Source organism: Conger conger, chromosome 12 (assembly GCF_963514075.1).
Source record: "Conger conger chromosome 12, fConCon1.1, whole genome shotgun sequence".
Classification (NCBI taxonomy): Eukaryota; Metazoa; Chordata; class Actinopteri; order Anguilliformes; family Congridae; genus Conger; species Conger conger.
This window is the reverse complement of record NC_083771.1, coordinates 34554387-34568859: the sequence shown is the minus strand read 5'-3', so window position 1 is coordinate 34568859 and position 14473 is coordinate 34554387. Positions and strand designations below refer to the sequence as shown.

Sequence of the window (14473 nt, the reverse complement as noted above, 5' to 3'; positions counted from 1 at the left end):
CACCTTTCATTGATTCTCTTCTCTAACTTTCCATTAAACACCAACATTTGACACCTCAAAATAAAGAATTAAATAAACAGTTTATTTTATAGTTGAGAGAAATGATTCACAAGCTGGAATTATCTGTCAGCCAGGTGGTGACTAACCTCTATTCTAACTAACTCTTCTCTATTTCTGCTGAAAACCTACCAAATTGTGAAATGTTAAAATTCTAAAATAATGTCTCATCATGTGCTGGAATCAGAGGTAGACATTTTATTTTCCCTTCTTGCATCTGTCCTTCATTAATCTATTTTCACATGTGCTTTAGTCTAGATCCATTCAAGGCAACTAAAATGTTGGTCAGTACAGAGGCTCTACTCTACCACAGAGCCAGGAGTTATTCATGAATAATATGCTGATTGTGCATCTGTACTGTGTTTGAGTATTGAGAGGTACACTTAAATGGGGGGTTTCAGGTACATTCTCCAAAAATTTGTTGTGATGAGAAGATATCTGACTGTTACAACCCATGACAGTTGGAATAAAGCCCCTCCATACCTTCCTGTATATAGTATAGAGAATGTAACTGTCTGGCATGAATGTATGGAATGTGTATTAAACAGGACGTCACTTGGTTGTTCAACAGCCATTTGGCCTCAATAATTATTGATTATGTTTTTGTGTCCAATGGGATAACCTGAAATTGAATTTACAGGCTCACTTTCTTAGGCCTTGAAGAAACTCTATTGACAATGGACTCATCAAACATCACCATAAAGTGTGTTGAATGGCATCAGTGATATGTCCAGTGAAACATAGACTGTCCATCACATTGATTTATAGTCCAGACTACACAATATTTCACTCTGTCGCTGCAGATTTGTTTGCCCTTGTTTTATTAACCTGCGAATGTATTATTCATAACTGTTTTATTTTAATATAAAAATTATGATGGAAGCCATAGAAAGGTTTGTCAGGGTGATGGACAAGGTGAGCTTAAAGGACAGATATGCAAAGCAGTTTGCAGCTCTGCCAGTGTTAGGCACTGCACTGTAATGAGTAATGGCTGGGGGGAGGATGGGGATTGGGGTGGGGTGACGTGGCTTTAATTTAAAGCTGTCCGTTCCATAATGGCGAGTGTTATTGATGGCAGGAGTAAACTGAAGCCTATAGTAACAGAGGGTCTCTTTTACTATGGCAGATGTATCAATAGGCCCTGACATATAAACCCCATTTCTTTTGCTTCCATCTATCATATACCGTACAGCTATTGGTGAAATGAACAAGGTCCATGTGTATTACAACAGATAAATTAAAGAAGAATAATGTAATAATTTCTTTATTGCTTAACAGTAGAACTTCTTCGAATATAAGAGGAGCAGAAAACGGAGTGACATTGTTTTTCTTGAAAGCGGACATCGCATATTGGCCATTCAGCCTTGGCGATGACACAAACCCAAACAAACTTTCAGGGCTGTGGGAAATTTTCTCTCTTGGCAACGGCTGACAATGACGGTTCAGCACAGCGCATATTATTATATTTGCTTGTTTACCCGTCCAGAAGGCCATGCTCCCCAGCCGATCGTCCTCACTCAAAGTACAGAAGCCAAGTGTGGCCCTTCCTGATGCGCAGAATGCACCATGCTTCCCCTGTTTGGAGGATTTCAGAGTAGGTTGTCAAGATTATTTAAATTTGGGGAAGATTAAGGGCTCCTGCTGCCTTGTCGCCCCACGAGCGGCTCGCTCATTGATGTCTAATTGAGCGATTTAGGTCAGAAGAACCCTGCTGTCTGGTCTTTGTGCTAAACCCTGCCATGCAAGACCTTTGGCAGCCCTCAGACTGGACTGACAGTTGCTGCACTGTCCTCAATAGCAAATACAGTTTTCTGCCCCATTTAATTGGACCATTTCTGAAATATTTTAAGAGGATTGTTTTTTTTTCTTCTTTAAAATTACTAATATCTATGCGTGGGCAGTGTAAAACCTACACCATCACGACTCCAATTAAACTGCCAATGGGGGCTGGGAGCAGCAGATAGTGTGCAATGGCCCCATTGCTTGTTATTTTTATGTGATATTTTGAGAAACTGTGTGTTCTCACATTATTCATTTGCATATGAATGCCAGCAAAATCACCTGGTTTTATATATTTTGTATAATTTCCATATCTTTTAAACACTAAATTTAAAAACCCATGTCAAAAAGTCCAATCACAAATAATACTTCCTGTATTCATTCTTGATTTTAGTCATGATTAGCTTTGTCCCCGTTTGAAGCACCCTAATCATCTCAAAATCATTTCTATTTATACAATGTGCATCTCTTTAATCCCAACGTCAGAGATGGAGGTTGTGTAATAGCCAAATGTTTGGTACAAAAAAGTTAAATAATTGACAACACCAGTGGGATCACATTGCCACCTGCTGGATAGGGTGTGTAGTGCAAACAGAACAATGCAGTCATACATTTTTTCACACTGGCAGCACAATGGAGAGCTGTCACACATGAAAAATATATATTTTTTGCCATGAATGCCCAATATTTCCTGGAGAGTGAGGGCAGAGGCCTTTAGCCAATGCTGGACGTGGTTTCAGTTTTGAATTGAAAGCAGATCAGAATACATTACCCGTGATGATAAAAGTGGGTTCTCTGACACTATAATTACAGCCTTACACATTCACATCTGTCACATTGACAACCATAACAGCCAGAAAATGTGCACCTCATTTCTTGAATAAATTGTCTTATGTTGCCCTGGTTGAGATTTGAATGGCCTTTATTTTCATATTTGTATGATGATTTATGCCCTGAGGCAGTGAGAAAGGCTGTGTCTCTGGGATCAGCTCAGCAATGTCCAACGACTGGCAGATGGGATAGCACAACACCAGACGCATTGTTAGGAAGGCCATTTCTTTCACAGGCTTGAGGTATGAAAGAAACATGCCTGATGATATGATGTGTCCCCGGACACAAAGACAACCCAGACAAAATTGAATCCCGCAGACGCTAGACTGCAAATTTTACATAGACTATAAACCCCACGATAAATCCTTGCTTTAACAAACCCATGAAATACGTGTCAAAATGTTTCATATTGTTATTAGTGAATGTTTTATGTTGACTCAATATTCTCTCACGTGGTTGTCCTGCATTTAGTCCCATATTTCACTATGCAGGTGTTGTCACACTCATTTCTATGATGGCACCCATTGGTATAGTAACGGTCTATGCGTTTCATACATCTGCCGGCATTCCTTTGTTCGTTTGCAATAAAGGTTTAAGAAAATTAAATTAAAATTAAGAAAATTAATTAATGAGGCCCAGTGACTTCAAAGAATTAATTCTGCTGCTGCGGTTTGCAATTACATTAACAATTATGATTAAGTGAGCAATTACCTGTCGCAACCATACATGCCCAAATCAAAACACCCACATCAACATGTTTCATAGATGAGAGGGGTGCTTTGGTTCTTGAGCAGTTCCTTTTAGTCTCCACACTCTGCTCTTGCCATCACTCTGATACAAGCATGGGCATAGCTTCAGTTACAAATGCATTGTGAGTGCAACAGTGCAGGGGCCCCCAAAGAAAAACATGCACCTATGGATACAAGTCAATCATGGTCTCGTCTGACCAAAAGACCAAATCTCTGTAGGGTCATTTAGGCAAACTCTAACCTGGCCATCCTGTTTTTGCATCTTGCAGTGTAGCCTCTGTAGTTCTGTTAGTGAAGTCTTTTGCGAACAGTATTCAATGACACATCCATGTCTGCCTACTAAAGAAGTTTCTGGCCAGTCGGACAGGCATTTGGCGATTTTTCTTCTTTATGGCGAGAATGTAAAGTTAAAATGCAGAGGTCTTCCTTGTCTGACCAGTGCACTTTGCAAGTACTGATCTGACCAGTGCACTTTCTTCAAATGAAAAATGTATCTGTATTTTTTCTTTTTTTTTCTTAGCTTGATTGCAGTGGTCATAACATACAGAGTATCCCAGACAGGCACCCCAGGACAGCTCAAATCCAGACTTAAGAGTCAACTGCATAGCACCCTTAATGGCATCTGTACGGGTAGGGGCTCTGATAATGCTGACAGAAACATTAAAGTCGAATGAATTTGAATTATTCAATCGTAAAACTATTCTAAAAAGATAAAATATCTATTTTAAAGTGAGTAACTAACTGGTCGCAATTGCCCATCCTCCGCATTTCAATCATATTTGCAGGCTCATCCCATCCTGTAATATTTGGGATGGTGTATACTGCTAGCACACACGCCGTCCCTCTGGACAGCATACTACCATAGTCTGTCGCATCGTTTTACTCCATGAGCTGAAACCAATGCAGCTCACCAGAGGAGACTGCCAGGGCACAGTATAACAGAGCAGTCACTACTGCACAGCCGAGCAAACTGAATCCACCTGAAAACATGGGGCTGGCAACGAGCCACCTTGCGGCCTTTATTCAAACATATTTGATTTAGAATGAGGAAATTATATTTTGAGAATCATGACTACAATTAAATGTATTGAATTCATTCCATGTATATTTGTGCAGTGAAATCGTGTACTGTTATTCAGAGGCGTTGATGAATGCGATCTTTGCGGTTTCAATCAGGGCAGTCTGTTGATTGGGGTTGGACTAAGGGGATAAGATGATGTGAAAAGATTATTTAGTTATCATATGATCTCAAACAATCAAGAAAAATCAACATGAAAATTATGACAAATTAAGTCAAAATAAGATGAAAAACCTTATCAGGTATGAACTACAAGTCCTCAGCACACACAGTGCCTCCATCAATGAGTGACCAAAGACCAGTAAGCAATTTTGTCATGCTTTTTATTTTTAGTGTTATGCAACTTTAGAAGTATAAATATCTGTTTAATATACAACATCTATGACATCCATAGAGCTTTCCTTGGGCAAAATACAAAATGCAAACACTTCTTTATTGCACAGATCCTAAAAGACGCACAGTAAATAAGCAAATTCATCTAATACTAGTTTTTACACACAAAAAATGTAAATTAAACAAAAGAAAAAAAGAAAAAAAACAGCGAAAGACCATACGGAACTGGACAGGTACAGTAATTCACACGGATTTGAACTGGCAACCACATAGACTTTAGTCTTTTACAGCACGGCTTGGCTGGGAGGATGAGGCACAAGCTACATATACTATTCACCGTATTACACCGTGTGATGCAGCACATAGATTTGGCAAATGAATAATACAATATACAAAATATACATCCATGAAGTATCTGTAAACAAACATTGAATGTGCTTTCAGGGTTCAAATGGGGCGGTCTTCAGAAGAGGAACAGAGAAAAGGCAAGGGGACAGACAGGCGTTCCATCGCTCCCAGTCATGTGGTTTTTATTTTTTATTATCTTTATTTTTTATTATTTTAGCTGCTGAATGAGTATACACTAAAAAACAACACAAGATACTGCACGTGTCCCCCCTCATTTCAACAATGCTATTTGGCTCTTCCCATACATTTCATTAAAGGGGTGTGCGGAATCTCAGTTTAATTAAGGTGCATAAATTAAGGTCTTCCCTGCCATCTCAAAATACATGATGGTAATAATTATGGAATTAGTAAAAATGCATTTTAATATTTTTTTTTTTAAAACACTTCAGTGTCTGAGCATTATTTTCTGCTAATGTAGTTCATTCCTAAATTCTATTTCCTATTTCTAATGATTTTTTTCCAATTATAGGCATACATTTAGATATTATTTTTTAGACACAGTATCTATAAGATTCAGCATAGTCAACATTACATGTATTAATAGTGTGTGTATAATTTCAATCTCTCTCAAATTAGGGGTATACAGTGTTTAGAGGTTTGACACTGCCCGCTGAAACAGTGTTTGAGCAGATGTTAGCGATGCCATGGCTTAAGAAAGGACAAAAGAGGAAAAACTTATTGAGAATGGGTGCATGTTATCATAAATGTTTTCAAGAGACAGAACTGAAAAGATGGAAGATATTTGTTTGGCAAGCCCATCAAATTAGATTCAAATTTGTATCCTTTCATTTATGTTGAAATAAATCAATAACCCACTACATCTGATCATGTTAGCAATATGAAAAATGATTTATATGCCCATATGCATGTGCTCACTACCCTTTCTTAAATGTGATTGGAAGAACAATGGTGGCCTTTTCAGTTGGAATGTCCAAACAAAAAAGTATTTGACCTCCATCTTAACTAAAAAAAAAAAGGAAAGTGAATCTGACTAACACTGCAAGTTTACAGCAGGAGTTGTTGTACATTGAACATGCATATCCAGTTTAGCTTTTAATTCTAATACAAGTGTGAATAAATTTGTTTGCACTGTCCAGATATGATTATCAGTTTTTCATCTCTTCAGCTTACTACATGTGTTTTTGCATTTTTAAATGTTGTCTTGTGTGTACTGAAATCACAGAAGACAATATGACTAGGCAGAAACAAAATACTGGTGAATCTGTATTGATAGAAGGTTACTCCTGAATTTTAAATGAGTGCTTTGAATAGAAGTGCGTTTTCCTATTTTGTACTGTATCTCAAGAAACACGTGTTTAAATAGCGGGATACATTCTCCCCAAAATATTTCAGACTGATTAAAAAGAGACTCCTATGAACCTTTGCCAAAATGTAGCTTGTGGAACTTTATTTTACAGCCGTTTCACATTGATAAAGCCTCAAACTGTCACAAGGAACAAACACTCACTGGGATTTGACTGTCACAGCTACACTGGCAATGCCCACAATAGGGGCATCCCAATGTATGAATGCATAACCAAGGCAACCTATCCTCCTGGCAAATATTTACTATGCCCTTAGATTTTAATTCCAAAGCTACATTTTTGGGGAAGGTTTTCCCTTTTGATCTTAGTTTGTGTGCACTAGCTTGCATTAGTTCAAGTAAAAACACAACATATTACAAATTGTTAAAAAGACTGAGCTTGAGAGAAATGATACTTGTCTTGTCCTATGCCTTTTTTTGAACATGTACAGACATTACATTAGCTCACTGCCAAGCAGAGGAAATGATTTCTAACTAGTTACAGATTCTGGAGTATACAAACATACAACCTAACAAAATATATACATATAAAACAAACAATACTCACAATTAAGCCCATTAATCCCCTTTTTTTTTAGGTTGTTCATATTTACAGTAGTTTGCATAAAAATGAAATTTTTAGAAATGTAAAGAGATGTATGTGAAAGGAATGTGAATTTCACCAAAAACCTGCTAAAAACAGCAAGTATAATTCCCAAACAGTAAGGCCCCTTCCACTAGATATGACTCAATGAAATTCCAGAACCATAAGATGATTCCATATTAAATAGTTCTAGGTGAGAAGCACAGCACTCAGTGCATTCCATCTGTGCACCACTACCCAAAACAAAAACACACTCCCTCTCTATTCAAAAACAAAAGCAACACTAACAAACAATAAAATAAACATTTTGGCGACATTCATTTACTGTAATCAGCATGAAGAGTCCTTGGCGCGTGATCAGCACTAAGATGATATTCACTTTAAATGGTTGATTCAATGATGTGCTAAGCGCTTTTGATTTATATGCCAGACTACCTTTCCAGCAAGGGTGAAATGTACTTATTTGCTTACAACTATACGCACATGGTCATTCCCAAGACTGCCGATGAATACCTTTTTGTTTTTGTTTTTTAAGATTTCAGATGGTTATATAATTCGGTACTAGAAGTGCAATTCCAAACAAACCCAAATTGGCACGCATCTACTGACCCTTTGAAAAGGCCTCCAAAATGCTGCTAATATATCACAATGATTGCACAAATTTCTGCTGCTAATAAAAATATAACCCCAAAATGCTGATTTGACACTGTCAGAAATGAACTGTGAATGGAACACAGTCAGAAACACCATAAATAAAGCATTTTAGCGAAAGATTCAAATCAAGCAGCAAATTAATGTCTACATTCAGTCTTAGATTTGATAATTCTTATTGACAGATATTTATAAAGCAGTCTTCCTTTACCATACATCCACACACTCTCTCCCACACAAACAAACATACACATACACATACATACACACACACACACACACACACACACACCTTTCTCATGCTGTACAAACACTGGTAACAGCTTCACCGGTTCTCAAAAATAGAAGGCATGTGAAAAGACATGACTTTTCCAAAAGAACTCAAACATGATACTGCACCCCAAAAACAACCAAAAACCAAAATGGCCACACAACTGGCAGCTACTGCTCAGGTACCTCTTATGGTTTTTTGAGTGTGGAGCCACGTGCTGATTCCTTGGCTTGCTTGCTACGGACAAAGTCCTTTTCCGAAGCTGTGGTGTCATTTGTTGAGGCTGTTTTTGAAGCGTCTTTGCGAGTGTTTTTTGGCAGGGTATTTGCCTGCTCACATTCTTTCCTTTTCTTTTCACCCTGCTCTTTCTTGCCAGCAGACACCTGCTTCTCAGAAGTCCCGGCCTTTGTTTCGCCCGCACTTGGTTTCAGTTCTGTTCTGGTTGTGCCGCCAAACCCTGTTTGCTTATGAGGCTCTGCTCCGAGGCCTTCAGCCTGCTGCTTTGCACAGCCCTCCATGGCTGCACGCGAGACCCCCTCTTCTGCTGCATCAATGCGGGGCCTGCCTGAAAGTGCTTCATTGTGCTTGTATGCTTCTTTTCTCCTCTCTGCTGTTATGGGTAGCGTTGGCGATGGAGTGCCACCAGGAGGCGCTGTCTGACAGCTGCTGGGTTTTGCCAGCTCCCTCGGAGCCTGTGGCCTGCCCGAGGTGTGATGGGAGGTTTGCTCCTTTTGTTTTGCGCTGAGGATGTCCTTAACTATTGGCTGCTCCACAACTTTACCCCTGCCTCTCCCAGAGTCCTCTTCTGCTTTGCAAGCCGGGTGTGAAACAGGAGATGTTTCTCCTCTTTGTTTGATTTTCTGATTTATTTGGGGGTTTACAGGGGCTTGTTTTCCAGAAACCGAGCCAGACTGCTTCATCTGTGTAGAACTTGAGGTCTCTTTAATACCAGGCTGTATCTGCTTGACTGTCTGCACAGGGCTTGGGGATTCTTTAATACAGGACTGTGTATGTCTTACCATTTCTGTGGGAGTTAAAAGTTCCTTCATGCCAGACTGCAGCAGTTTTACGATCTGTGTGGAACTTCCAGATGGCTTTACTGTTTGTATTGGGCTTGAGGACTCTTTAATGTCAGACTGTACCCGTTTGACTGTTTGTGTAGAACTCGAGGACTCTTTAATAATAGACTGTACCTGCTTGACTGTCTGTACAGGGCTTGAGGTCTCTTTACTGAAAGACTGTGAGTGTTTTATTGTCTGTACAGGGCTTGATGACTCTTTAATTCCAGGCTGTACCTGTTCGACTGTCTGTGTAGGACTTGAAGACACTTTAACAGGAGCCGGTACCTGCTTGACTGTTGGTACAGGGCTTGATGTCTCTTTACTGAATGAGAGTGACTGCTTTATTGTTGGAACAGGGCTTGAAGACTGTTTAATGTCAGGTTGTAACTGTTTGACAGCCTGTACTGGGCTTGACAACTCTTTATTACCAGACTCTACCAGTTTGATTGTTTGTACAGGGCTTGAAGTCTCTTTAATGCCAGGCTGCACCTGTTTGACCGTCTGTACAGGGCCGGAGGGCACTTTACTGAAAGATTGTGACGGTTTCACAGTCTGTACAGGGCTTGGGGACTCTTTAATGCCAGGCTGTACCTGTTTGACTGTCTGTGTAGGACTTGAGGACTCCTTAATAGCAGACTGCACCAGCTTGACTGTCTGCACAGGGCTTGAGGACTCTTTAATGCTAGGCTGGACTTGTTTGACTGTCTGTTTAGGATCTGAAGACACTTTGGCAGCAGACTGTATCTGCTTGACTGTCTGCACAGGGCTTGAGGCCTCTTTACTGAATGACTGCAAGTGTTGTTTTGTCAGTACAGGGCTTGAGGACTCTTTAATCACAGGCTGTACCTGTTTGACTGTCTGTGTAGTACTGGAGGACTCTTTAATAATAGACTGTACCTGTTTGACTGTCTGTACAGGGCTTGAGGTGTCTTTACTGAAAGACTGTGAGTGTTTTATTGTTTGTACAGGGCTTGAGGTCTCTTTACTGAAAGATTGTGACTGCTTTATTGTCTGTACAGGGCTTGAGGACTCTTTACTGCCAGACTGTTCCTGGTTGACTGTCTGCGTAGAACTTGAGGACTCTTTAATTCCTGGCTGTACCAGCTTAACTGTTGGCACAGGGCTTGCAGTCTCTTTACTGAAAGACTGTGACTGCTTCATTGTCTGTAGACGGTTTGAAGACTCTTTAATGCCAGACTGTACCTGCTTTACTAGCTTTGCAGTTGGTAAAGACTGCTTCATGCCAGACAGTAGCTGGTTTATAGTCTGCACAGGACTTGAGTGCTCCATGCTTGATTGTGACTGTTTCACAGTTTGTACTGGATCGGAAGGCAACCTTGTCGTGTCTGGCGTAAATTTTTTCTGGTTTTGGCTTTCATTATCAGGAGTGCCCATTTTGTTGTCGGATTGCTTGGTCTCAACCTTTTCTACAGGCCTATTTTTCAGCAGCTCCTTCGCAGTTTCCAAAGCCTCAGGGCAGAAGCCCTTCATCTTTGGTGACGTGGGACCAGCATTCTGCTTCTGCACACTACTGGCTGCTGCATGATTACCGGCCTTTTCATCACACCTAAACAGTTCCTCTGTTTTAGCTGGCACTGTGCTCTCCTTTGATGTATTGCCTTTTGTCTCTACCATTGCACATGGCTCTCTGGCTGTCTCCACCTTGTCTCCAGGGCTGATCTCCTTTCCACAAAGCATGCCAGCAAGACTGCTGTCCTCTTCCATGACGGCCACATTTTTGGGCATCACATTCGCACCACATATTTGTGAAGTGACGGTAGACCTGGACGGCAGGACATTTGGTAACAGATTTTGGAGCGAGCCCGGGTTGTTGCAGCTCCCCGGTTTTTGTTTTGGTTGGTCGGCTGTTTGCTCCAAAAGGAGTTCCTGTTTTGCGTCAAGGCTCCCACGTAAAGCAGAAGACATGAGTGTACCCTGTTTCCTGGAGCTTGGCTCCGATTGTGAGTCTGCATTTTCCTTGATGATTTCTGATAGGGGGGCTGCATCTTGACCCCCACACTGAACCTCAGGGGCTGTCTGCTTGGCAGGCAGTGTCACGTCAGGGCTTCCTAGCTCTGAGGTCTTAGCTGCTGAGGGCTGTCTCAGGACCTCACCTACACTCTCAGGTTTGAGTGGAGGAGCCATTTCCTGAAGCTGTTCTGGTTCATCCTCCTGGTCCTCATTGCTGGCCTCACGGATGGATGGGGTCCTGCCACAGGAGGAGTGGGCACTCGGGCGAGAAGCTCTTAGATCATGCACCAGGCTCAAGCTCGCTTTCGCACCAGGCCTGGACTCAGCCTTTACACACATGTCTGCAGTCTCCAACTTAGCCAGGCCCTTCACTGCTTCACTAGAGAGATTTGTTCTAAAGTGGCCTTTGTCAGCATTGCTGCTGCACTGATTGCTTGTGAGTGTGGTACTATCTTTCCCAGTGATGGGCTCCCCCTTGATTGGGTTCCTACAGCTGAGTGACACTGAGGGTCCATGGCCCCCTACAGGGGTACCCTTTTGCTGGTGGACCAGCAGCTGCTTTTCGGCTTGGCTTTGTTGGCGCCCCTGAGCTCCCAGGCCCTGGTCAGGGTGGCAAACCGTCATCTTGGACAAGCATGTGTCAGTTTTGGATGCCCTCGGCCCTGACAGCATGCCAATGTCCAGGGTGCCCTCCAGGGGTTTGAGGGAGGAGACAAGCCGGCCCTCCAGCTTGTACTCTGAGGAGGTCTTCCTGATGGGCCCCTCAGTGGAGGAGATCATTTGGAGCTTCTCCACAGCGCTCTCCCCTCTGCTGCTGAGCAGCTTTGGGGCCAGGGCCTCCGTGCTGATGATGGGCGGGGTGTGGACTCCACTCATAGTCCCCTTTACATGGTCCATGACTAGAGTAGAGTCCAGCTGCAGGCTCTTAGACCTTGTGGCACTGAGGTGGAGGCCCTCATGAATGGTAGGGGAGATCCTGCACATGCAGTCCTCCCTCTCCTCAAAAGACTGCCTCTTCCTGGCAAACTCCACATTGGAGGCCTTGAAGTCTAACCTCTCAGGCTTGCCTGCCTCCTTCCCCTGCCTGGGCATTGGCCTCTCCCCCTTCTGGGGGCCCCAGTCTGGCAGACTTGGACTGGACGGCGTCTTCACTCCCTCATTGATCACAGACACAGATTCACCACCCCTGCACATTGGCTCCATAATGCCATCACATGCCCGTGTGTTCAGCTTCTTGTATAGGGCATCCTTCAGCGTGGAGTTGCCAGCCTTGCCCTCCAAGGGGCCTGGCTCAGGGCTCCCAGGCTCCAGAAGAGTATCCTGTTTCTGGAGGGACTCCCGCCTCTCTGTCCAATCCTGTTTCTTCACCACCACCTTGGCCTTCAGTTTCTCTTTGTCCAGTTCGTCGATGGACTCCTGCCGACCAATCTTGCGGGTGACGGGCCTCTTAAGGCAGCCCTGTTCAGCTGGGCGCACCCGGGTGATAGCAGGAGGCTCGCAAGACGTCTCCTCCACGCTCTGCAGGGTGTGGTCCTTGGGGGTGAGTATTCCCTGTGTCTCCTCCTGTGTCACCTCTAGGCTGTGCTTGCGGGCACACAGGTGTTTCTTGTCCCCCGCATAGGAGGGAGAGAGCTTCTCCTCGGACTGCACCCTCTTGAGGAGGGGTGAACGGGGTGGCTCGGCGCTCTTGGGTCGTACCATGTGCCTCACAATGGTGGGTGGAGAGTGCATCTTGGCTGGGAAGGCCTGGGTGGTTTTAGAGCTGCCCACGGAGTGGCTCAAGAGTGGGGAGGGTGAGCGCTGTGGGGAGGTGGGCTGGGGAGTCGGGGAGGGTGTCCGAGCCAGTGGGGACAGTGGGATGCTACCTGCCGATTTACGGCGCCCCTGTCTCAGCCTCTGTCCTGTCAGCTTGGGGCCCAAGCCATGGAGGGTGCTGGGACGGATGTGGCCTGAGCCAGCGGGGGAATTTGGGGCACTGGAGCTAGGAGAGCTGCTTTGGGAAGAGGTCCCACCTAGAGAAAAAATAGGAGAGGAGAAAAGCTTGAAAAGGTTAAAAGGGAAAATAAACATTTTAAACTTACATTTTGAGTTTAATATGCTCAATATACCTTTAGCTATATAGATATATATCTAGCTTTATAAAATTATAAATTATAAAAATAATTTATTTCATACGTATGTGCCACCTCTGTAAACGTGAATTCAGTGTAATTGCAATTTTTCTCAACAAGGGAATTTTAATTAGTAAAATGTCACTTTTCTGCACATGTTGTGTATTGAAAAAGTATGCAATGAGGCCTGTTTTGAAAAGGAGCAGAGCCTTTAGACAGAGAATGCAAAATCATATAATTGCTCAGCCATGGGCAGGGACAGGAGAGAGCCCGCGAACCTGATTGGTTGAAGTCAGGGGTTGAACGGAAGGCAGCGGTGGGAGAGCGAGGAGACAGACTGTGGGTGGGCGAACCTGGGAGGGACTCCCCTGATGACAGGGAGCGGTTGAGAGAGGAGAAACTGCGGCTGGTGTGGAGCAGTGGAGAGGGCTGCATGGCAAAACGTCGGAACAAGGATCTTCGCCTGCAAGAGGAAGGGATGTGAGTCACCCCAATACAGCAGGTGCTGCCCATTTCCCCTTATAGTCCCATCCGCATGGCTTACAAAGACTAAGCACCTCAATCAGGGACACCATAGAGAAAGGATCAATATAACTGCACAATCTAGCACATTAGCATAAGCAGTGCCTACCCCAGCCTCAGGGTCTGCTGGCTTTTTTTCTTTTTTTTTCTTTTTACAAACCAATATCAGCAGCCAGTTCAGACCCAAGAAACAAGACACATGAACTATATTGATCAGTAACAGTGGAAACCAGAGGAACTTGTGGTGCCTCCAGGACAGCGATAAGATGCTAAGTATGAAACGTCACATCAAAGCGAGGAAGTTCCCTTTTCATAAGATCTTGACACAAACTCCCAAGTGGCAGCAGACAGTAGATCAAAATTGCTCAAATATCAACACGGAAAAAAGGTTGCCCTCAAAATGTCAACATGGGAAACTATCAACCCTTATTGCAATCACATTTTGTCAACTGTTTGACCTATATAGTTTTTTTCATAATGAGAATGCTTTCTGTGAGCCATGGAAAGCTTGCCAACCTTTCTTGGGTCTTCTCCTTCTTGGGTTTCTTTGTCCTTCGCACCATTTTGCTCCTGTAGCTGTTCCTTCGGGCCGGCCCAGTTTTAATGGAGGTATTCTCAAAGGGCGTGGTGGAGATGGCCACCTTGCTGCCACTCTGAAATTGTGTGAAATAGTGGCGATGAACGACCCCATCAAGCATGGTTCAAATGTTGCTTTTTATTGTGTGTGTGAGTCCATTGTTATTT

At 43.1% G+C, this 14473-nt stretch overlaps 1 protein-coding gene across 6 annotated transcripts in view; it reads right to left on the bottom strand.

Annotated features, from left to right (window-relative positions):
• Positions 1-4800: 4800 nt before the first annotated feature.
• mast4 (microtubule associated serine/threonine kinase family member 4) overlaps positions 4801-14473 on the bottom strand; it is a 144611-nt gene continuing 134938 nt past the window's right edge. For 5 of the 6 annotated variants that reach the window (XM_061261933.1, XM_061261934.1, XM_061261936.1 and 2 more), the window contains 3 exons: positions 14246-14382; positions 13486-13670; positions 4801-13108 (listed from right to left, as the gene is read on the bottom strand). In XM_061261933.1, coding sequence (XP_061117917.1) covers positions 8253-13108; positions 13486-13670; positions 14246-14382 — 5178 coding nt within the window. In that variant the 3' untranslated portion in view covers positions 4801-8252. The remainder of the gene's footprint in view (positions 13109-13485; positions 13671-14245; positions 14383-14473) is intronic. The other variant, XM_061261935.1, reaches the window with a different exon arrangement.